Source organism: Manacus vitellinus, unplaced genomic scaffold (genome assembly GCF_001715985.3).
Source record: "Manacus vitellinus isolate BGI_N305 unplaced genomic scaffold, ASM171598v3 scaffold_2_pilon, whole genome shotgun sequence".
Classification (NCBI taxonomy): domain Eukaryota; kingdom Metazoa; phylum Chordata; class Aves; order Passeriformes; family Pipridae; genus Manacus; species Manacus vitellinus.
Genome location: NW_021940208.1, coordinates 3,722,694 through 3,730,943, shown reverse-complemented (window position 1 = coordinate 3,730,943; position 8,250 = coordinate 3,722,694). Strand labels below are relative to the sequence as shown.

The 8,250-nt window shown below is 42.1% G+C and overlaps 1 protein-coding gene across 1 annotated transcript; it reads left to right on the top strand.

Annotated features, from left to right (window-relative positions):
• Positions 1-223: 223 nt before the first annotated feature.
• Positions 224-7,752, top strand: DDIAS (DNA damage induced apoptosis suppressor). The gene is made up of 5 exons (XM_018070902.2): positions 224-335; positions 1,071-1,199; positions 2,181-2,342; positions 3,119-3,236; positions 4,970-7,752. The coding sequence occupies exons 2-5, from the start codon at positions 1,087-1,089 to the stop codon at positions 7,517-7,519; spliced, it is 2,943 nt and encodes a 980-aa protein (XP_017926391.1). The 5' UTR covers positions 224-335; positions 1,071-1,086; the 3' UTR covers positions 7,520-7,752.
• The last annotated feature ends 498 nt before the right edge of the window (positions 7,753-8,250 follow it).

The following is an 8,250-nucleotide window of genomic DNA, read 5'->3' as shown; positions in this document are numbered from 1 at the left end:
GCCTCGTCCCGCCCCTACCAGGGGCCCGCAGCAGCCCGCACTTCCGCCCTTCCGCCGTGGCCTCAGTGCCGGGGCGAGTAGGGGGCACTGAGCGTAGCCCCGGCTCCGCCCCACCCCTCCGCCGGTGCAGGGAGCCTCAGGGGGGAAAACTGGGTGTGAGACGTGTTAGCGACTCGTGCCTTTGCTTTTCCTCGGGGGAGAGAGAACGAGCGGCAGGTCATCACTAGAGCGGCCACCAGGCACCGGCGGAGCCGCGGAGAGAGCCGGGCTGCCGAGAGGCAGCGAGCGCGGCGGGAGCACCTGGAGGGCTCGTGGTTCCCCGGCCGAGCGCTGAGGTTTGGGTTGCTTTGTTTATTACAAAAAATTAAAGTAAACCAGATTTGTTTGTACTGTGCTCTTTTAACTTGTGTCGAGACAACGAGTTTTGTATTTCTTCCAAAGAGGAATAGAGCTACAGATCTTGAGTCTCTTTGCCCTTGCCAGAACCTGCGTGAGCACTTACACGCTGCGTTATATCCCTCGTATTTCAATGGAATATTTGCAGTGTGTTTTGCTTTTTGGGATGCGTTTTTGGTTTTTTCTAATGTCTTTTAAAAGTGCAGGTAAAAAAAAACCGTAAGCTTTGTTTCTCTAGTTCTGAGTTGAAGACCAGTGCTTGCAGAATTACAAGTGTAGAATCATTTCAGTTTTTAACCCCATGTTGTGACTTCACTCTAAATTAGCGAAATAAATCAGAAAATGATTTGCCGTAGTGCTGCATTCAAGGTTAGTTAGACTAAAGATTCCCTAAATACGAATGAGAATTTGTATGATCTATCTGCAGTAGTGTGCAACGCCGTGAACGCTTCCTTCTTATTACATAGCTTCATCCTTTTTTTTTTTTCCTCTTTTTAAAGAGTTAATTAGGGGTAATAATAGATGTTACTTTAATTGAGTTATTATTCAAACAATGGTCATTTTTTTCCTGAGGGCTGCTTTTCAAAGTGTTCAAGCAACCCAACTAAAAGCAGTTAATATTAACATCTCATAAAATGAAAACTCTTCAAATCATTTTGACTTACTCATTTCAGGTGATGCTGTGAGAACATGAGTAGTGTGAAGGGACTTTTGGCTGCCTCTGTGATTTCCATCCAGAATTCATGCTTCATCTATCCTGCCTGTCAAAACTGCTTATCTAGGCTGATACTGGATTCTAGGAGGTATGTCCTGTTTTGGGGATCATTAACTGTTTTCCATTAACTTGGGAATCTCTGTTAGCTGAACACAAGTTGAAGGAAATTGGTGAAAATCCAGCTGTTGTAGAAAAAAGTGCTGGTTTCAGATATTTATGTTGCTTATCACTATTTGAATCTCTTTGTATTCCAGTAGCAGCTTGGAGATCATTGTGGACCGAGGATTCTATTGCATTTAGTGCCATGCAATATCAAAGGACAGATTAGCAAAATAAATGATGTGTGTTAATGGCTTCCAAGTGCATCCCCTACAGTCTGTCCAGTCCCTCTATGCTGTTCTTAAGTTGGAAAGCATTGTGAAAGCCCCTCTAACTGAAATTCTGATTTGATTTTTTTTCATCTCATTCTATATGTTCAACCCACCAGGTAGTCCTGTATGACTCTTCCGCTGACTGTGTGTCCAGAAATGTGTGGGCTTTCCTTTCTAATTGCAGTGTTGGGTGAAGAACAGTAAATCAATGAATGTCAGCTCTGAGTGGAAGGAGCTGACTTTGTAAAGCAGGGATATCTCTTGTTTCAAATGCTGAAGTACAAGGTAACAGTGCTGGGTCCTGATGATTTTTTTTAAACCTAGATATTTATACTAATGCTGCAGGATGAAAAATCCCAACCCAGAATGAAACTTGAAAAATCAGAGTGCAGGGAATTGAAAATTACACTCCAACAGTCACTCAAAGCCCACTGACTCTCCAATTTCACAAGAGGGTAGCATTTAATACATTAGTAAAAGTAGCCAGAGGCATTCTGTCATGATACAGACACCTTGCTCTGAGCCTTTGGTAAGATTAATGCCTCAAGAAGTACGGAAGAAGAAAAAACATCTTACAGCTTTTGATGGAATATTTGATACATTGTAGTAGTACTACAGCAGGTAACCTCTTACCTCAGCAGTAATTAACAGAAGGTCACGTATTCAATCTTTTTTATCCTTTTACTGTCTTTTGTCAGGTTTAATTGTCTAAAATGTGGCTGCTCAGGTGAAGCTAAAGATGCAAGCTACAGATATAGATTGTCCCTAAAGATTGCTGACACTAGTGATTTGTTTGACATCACTGTTTTTGGAAGTTGCTTAGATCCATTCTTTGGGGTCACCGCAGAAAATCTGCAGAGGTAAGGAATGGATTCTGTCTGACCATATAGCTGCTGCTTTTTTATTTAGCCTAAAAAAATTGAGATGAGCCTAGATGGTGGGGAAACGAGTGAGAAGAAGCTGCTGAAGTGCTCCAGCATTTCCTTAGTACCAATCACCTTGAGAAAATGCTGAAATTTGATTTTATTTTTTTTCTCTGACAGTGCACATTGTAGGCTTCAGATTTTCTGAAATGTGGAACTGCTGGGATAGGATATTCAGATGCGTTCCCTGCTTCTTTCTCTAGTCTGTTATTTTTCAGTGCCTTGTTTTATCACTGGCTCAAAGACGAATGCTTTTTTAATCCCATATTAGCAGCATAAATAACATACTCATGGCAGGCATTCTGCCCTGCACTGCTGTACTGCTGTCAGCCATGAAAAGCAGTTTTTTCCGTGTATGGATGCTGCTGTGCTGTAGAGGTCTGGGTAGGAAGGATGTGTAAGCAATAGCAGAATACTGACAGCCTTGTACAGTCACTGTGTTCATCAAAAAATCACAACCACGCAAGGAACACTCAAAAATTGTGAGTGTATTAAACCTACTCAGAGTGGTTGTTTTGTTTGCTTCTATTTCACTAACAATTTGAGTGAACTAAGCAGTCGAATTCATAGGTTCCTGTTTTCATTCCATGTTTAGTTTAAACTACCACAAAATTTTCTCCTTAATATGTGTCCTCTTTAGCACTATAGTACAGCTCAAATACTATGTAGGGCTTTCTCTGTCAGTCCAGTACTTCTGTATGTTTTTACTCAAGGTATATTCAAGACTTCAGTCAGCTGTCGGGAGAAACAAATGCAGAGGCACCTACAGGATTATTAGTTCAAGCAGTGGAAACTTGTTTCATTGGAAAAAGATTTATATTTGGATTGAAGGTAATTTTAATCCATGTTACTCTCTTTTAATGACTTTTTTTCAACAGGTTTTGTAGCCAATAAGGAGTATAGACTGAGTTATCAATGAATCATGTACATCTCTTGGGAATTTGAGAAGATTTAAGGCTAGGACATGAGAAGGTTTCTGCTTCTTTTCCCCAAGATTCCTGTGTTATTTCAGATGAGTCACATCCAAAAGTCATCTTGAATGGCAGCAGTCAGCTTGACAGCTTGTCAGGGTGCTTTTCAGAGAGCCTGAGCAGTGCCAGCTCCTGTGCATATCAGTAACAGCTTGGAGTCTGTAAAAAACCATATACAGTTTGAGCAAGAAACAAGACTGTCTTTCCAAGCACTGCCCTACCTTTCCCATGCTGTGTGGTCTCCTAGTGTCTGAAATGTAAGGAGAAACGCATCCCCCTGCACCCTTTTAATATTTTTGGATTTAAGAGCATGTTTCAGATTGTTGATAAAGTACAGTATCTGCGTGTGTGGCTCTTCTATGTGCTTAACAGACTTTGAAATATTAGTTCTTAGTAATCCTTCCACAGAAACAGTCTTCTGAGTTCTCTTCAAGTGGTGCTGGTGTGAGTCATTCATTTTATTAAATCTGTCAACTAAACACTACCTGGCAGGGGTTTTTCCTCTCCCACAGGTATCATGAGATTTGTATCTGAGTTTAGATTTTCCTAATGCACAGCATCTTAATTAATGGAAGTTGGAGGAGTTAATGGATTAACTTTACTTGCCTGGAACCCTTCACCATGTCTCTGTGCCTGATGCCTTTACAAATCTTACATATCAACAGCCATATCAAATGGTTGAACACACATTCAAAGACCATTTGCTCAGCCCTTGTTTGTAGACATTTCTGTGTAGTTGTGTTCAGCTATGCCTACAGTTGTGCCCTCTCAGATAAAACTCAATCAGCTTACCACACTTTTTTAAGACTTGCCTTGGAAGGGTGTTGTCCTTGGCTAACAGCCTTCAGCCTCAACCCTTACACAGATTCAGGGAGGAGGAGGGTTGTTAGAGATAACTATTTTTGCTTTTTGGCCTCTGGCTTTGCCAGACCTTGAGGGGTAGATGAGAAAGGGTTTATCCACTTAAAATATTAGATAATTCCCTCTGTTTTAAATGTAATTTTTCATCTGTCGTTTCTGTGTAGAGAGAAGCAGGTTTTATAAAGTATTGTAGCTGAAGCTCCTCTGAAACAGTACTCTCCATAAAAATCTGAGAAGATAAAGATTATAGCTTATTTCCCTTTCACAGGGGTAGTGCATAGAAAATATCATGCTGGCTTTGATAGCTGAGCTGCCAAGTCAAGTATCTGGCACAAGAGTGCTTTGCTTCAAGTGCTGCCCAGTGCCTTCTGGATAAAAGCATTGGCCTGAGGCAGTGAGCTGTTGGCACTGAACTGCATTGGAGGAAGTCCGGAAGCATCCAGTGCCCTAAAGAGAGGAAAAAGTTTTCTGTGAAGTCCTTTCTTACAATTCTTGGTTGTTTTTCCAGCTCCAAAATTTTGTGTAATTGCAACAAGCAAAGAACCTCTCACTGTGATGCCCCTTATAGCTCTTGCCAGTGCTTATTTCCCAGGGACTGCTTTGTGTGACAGACTGTTTTGTATTCTCTTCCCTGCAGATCCTGAGAAAAAGTGAGACCTAAATTTAAGCCTGACTTAAAAGGCACGTTAATTTTTTTTTTCTAAGTTGGTTGGTTTTTTGTTTTCCCCCCAGGGTTGTGCAAGGGAAGATGGAGGGTGTTCTGCTGCCAGCAGCATCTTGCAAAACTGTTCCAGAACTAATAGAAGTACGAAAAACCTTACAGCTTGCCAGATCTTCCTGCCAAATGCTGCTGTTACTGGCTTTACTGTTATCAGCTACTTAGATCATCTCTTGCAGTCGGCAAAACTCAGGAGTGGTAATAACACCTCGTATTTACCTGATGCATCATCAGCTCCAATGGATGAACCTCTCAGTGAGCTCAGCAGCTTGTCTAGCCTGAACAGAAACTCCTGTTTTGTTCAGTCTAGTGGCAGAGAAAGTTTTTTAGGGTCCTGGCAACAATCCTTCAGCCTGACTTCATCTGTTGCTTGGGTAACAGCGGAAGACTTTCCCACTCTGGAAGTGGGAAAGCTGGTGAGTGAACAGCATGAAGAAGAGGCGAGGACCGTCTCTGCAGAATTGTGCAGTGTAAGCCTCAGCAATCAAACTCCTTGGGATTCACAGTTTTGCAGCTCTTCCGTGAAGGAAGGAGATAAAGAGAAGGATAATGAATTAAGTTCTCAGCTTAGTTGGATTGACAGTATCTCTGTAACTGGTAAATTGGAGAGAGTACCCTCTCCAAGGAGTGAATGTTCGCAAGGAAACTGTTCCAGGTTGTTACAACATCCCTTGGAATCTGAGGTAAAACACATTTGCCTGAAGACTAACAGTAGAAATTATTGTTACCCAGAAAAATTCCACAACTCCTTTGTTTACAAGAAAGGCGCCTCAGCTCCTAATCATGTAACCGTAGCTGGAGTGTCTCAGGTGGGCTCTATGCTTTGGGAAGAGCTCCCGTTCTCGGAAAGCCTAAATGATTTGTTAGCCAGAATAGAAGACAGCAAGGATATTGTAACATCACCCAGCCTTGATGCAGGCAGATATGCCCTTCTTGAACATAGAAAGTTGAGTGTAAATCTTAACAAATCATGTTCGAGGCAAACCCCAGTGGCTGGTGATTTACCAAGGAGCATCTCGGGGAGGTTCTTACCACCAGCAGAGAATGATAGTTGGGATAGTTGGGAGAACACACTGTTGGCTTGTCTTCAGACAAATCCTCCAAGTGCTAAGGTGCCACAATGTGAGTCTTCCTCTGGTGTATTTTCTTCAACCATTAAGGAATGTGGATCACCTTGCTTTATATCTAATCCCCATCTACCTCTTACGTCACTGTCCTCACCAGTTACATCAGAGCCTTCTGTTTTTGAGAGCAGATGTGTGCAATCCAAAGAAGCAGATAGTGACACTTCAGATTCATCTTGGTCTTTTATTAGTCTGCATGGAGAAACCTCCTGTTTAAAAAGGAGCAAGGCAGCTACGTGTGTGCATTCTGCACATGATAGCTGTTTAGCTGCTTGTGAAAATAAAGAAAATTATTCTTCTACAGCAAGCCAAAAACCAGATCTTACATTCACAGGAGCCTGGGACTCTGGTCCACCAACTCCGCACAATACAAGTAGGATATATAAAAGAGAATTAAGACCATTGACAATACTGTCAGATAATACCTTCAAAAGTGTTAGAAGGCGGGAAGTGCAATGGAACAGTGTCTTCCCTGAAGGCAGCTACAATGCTTCTGCTGATCTCTTTGATGCAAGTGCAAGAGAGGTATCAAAACCTGTAGAATTTCTAAATAAATCATGTAATTCTTTAATACAGGAAGATACTTTGACAGAGAAGGTCACAGCTCCTGAACTGGTGCTTTGTCCTGGAGGTGTTCCTTGTAACAGTTCAAAACTGAGCTCATCCCTACACAGGTCCCCTCGTGCTTTTAGTAAGCACAGTACGCCCATAGCTTGCTCCTTTCATGACTCAGAATGCAGTTCAGTTAGTGCTCAAGACTTTGTTCCTTATTCACAGTCGACTCCTGTGACAAAACCTCTGCAGAAAGTGTGGCCAGGGGGGGAAAGAAGTTCTTTTGTCACCCTCTTCACCCCTAAAAATCCCACTAAAGTGCATTCCAAATGCAAGAGATCTAGGTCTTCCTTTCAAAACACTCTGCTGCAGCAGCTTACTGGCAGGTTAGTGAAACGTGGGAGGCCAAGTAGCAGGGAAGACAAAGAAAGTAGTAGCTCTGCTTCACAGCAGTTCCTTAACAGCCAACTGCCTGCCAACTTTGAGGAGTGGATCCCTCCCTCTTCAAACAAAAGGCATAATCCAACTGTGCCTTTAAATTTAAAAAGAATGTGCTGGGCTACTGACTTGCAATCCACCTGTGGGCACACTGGCAGGGACCCTGTTCCTGAAAGCAGAGAGAACAGTGAAGATTATGAAAATCTTGCCCAAAATGAGAGACTAAGCCCTGGGGACACAACTAGTATTGTAAGAACTCCTTTATCTGCAGGTGTCACCAATGCCTTGTTTTTGAAAGATACAGTCCTGGAAACTTTTTCCCCTTCAGAATGCAAGAATCGCCTTTCAAGTGGAAATTATTCAGGAGGTATATTGGAAAGGCCAACTGGCTGGTCTCCTGAGTTGTTCTTCCAAGCAAGGACCCCTTTTTCCAATAAGCCAAAATACTAGAAAAAAGATATTTCAATGCTGTGTTCTTTTTAATTACTTCTGTTAAACTTCCGGGAAGGATCCAGCAGGATAAAAGAGCTATTTAAGAACTAAATTGTTTGTACACCTATTGGCATATGTCTTGCTAAGATGAGTTGTGTTTATTTGCAGATGTTTGTACCACAGAAATGGGGAAAATCAAAGCTTGCAGTTACTTTATTTTATTGTAAATTAACTCGAGGATGTGCAATAAAAACTTTTGTAAATGTGTGAGTATTGAATAGATCTCACTTTATCGAGTACAGGTAAACTGGAGTGTTTTAATGTTGCACTATTGTCTTTTCATCACAAGAGCAGCCCTGGAGTCCATGTCCATTCCAGCTTATTACCTGATGAGACTGTCTGGAGAAAGGCCAAATTTTCATTGAAAAATTTCAAATGCCATATGGGCGCCTTGTCTTTGAGCCCATTTGGATCTGTGACAGCCTTGAATTGGGGGGAGGGCACCATCCTGAGAGGTTGGTAGCAGGTCCCAGTTTTCCTGTAAGATTTTTCAAGTTAAAGACTGCTAGTGGCAGATTCCTGGCAGTGTCTTTCCCTTGTTTTGGGGTCTTCCATATCCCTCACCCAAAACAGCTGCATTTAGGGTCATTGAATAGAGAAATCTTGGATGTGTTGCTGCAAGTTGTTATGTCAGGTCTTGCAGAAGGGTGTGGGAATCTGGTAGCACAGGATGTCCTCAGCCTGAAAAA

Excerpts from the sequence above, each read along its gene's own strand:
- DDIAS (XM_018070902.2), top strand. The coding sequence starts at position 1,087 with ATGAGTAGTGTGAAGGGACTTTTGGCTGCCTCTGTGATTTCCATCCAG. Across the intron at positions 2,343-3,118 it reads ACCGCAGAAAATCTGCAGAG|GTATATTCAAGACTTCAGTC; the intron begins GTAAGGAATGGA and ends TTTTTACTCAAG. Across the intron at positions 3,237-4,969 it reads GATTTATATTTGGATTGAAG|GGTTGTGCAAGGGAAGATGG; the intron begins GTAATTTTAATC and ends TTTTCCCCCCAG.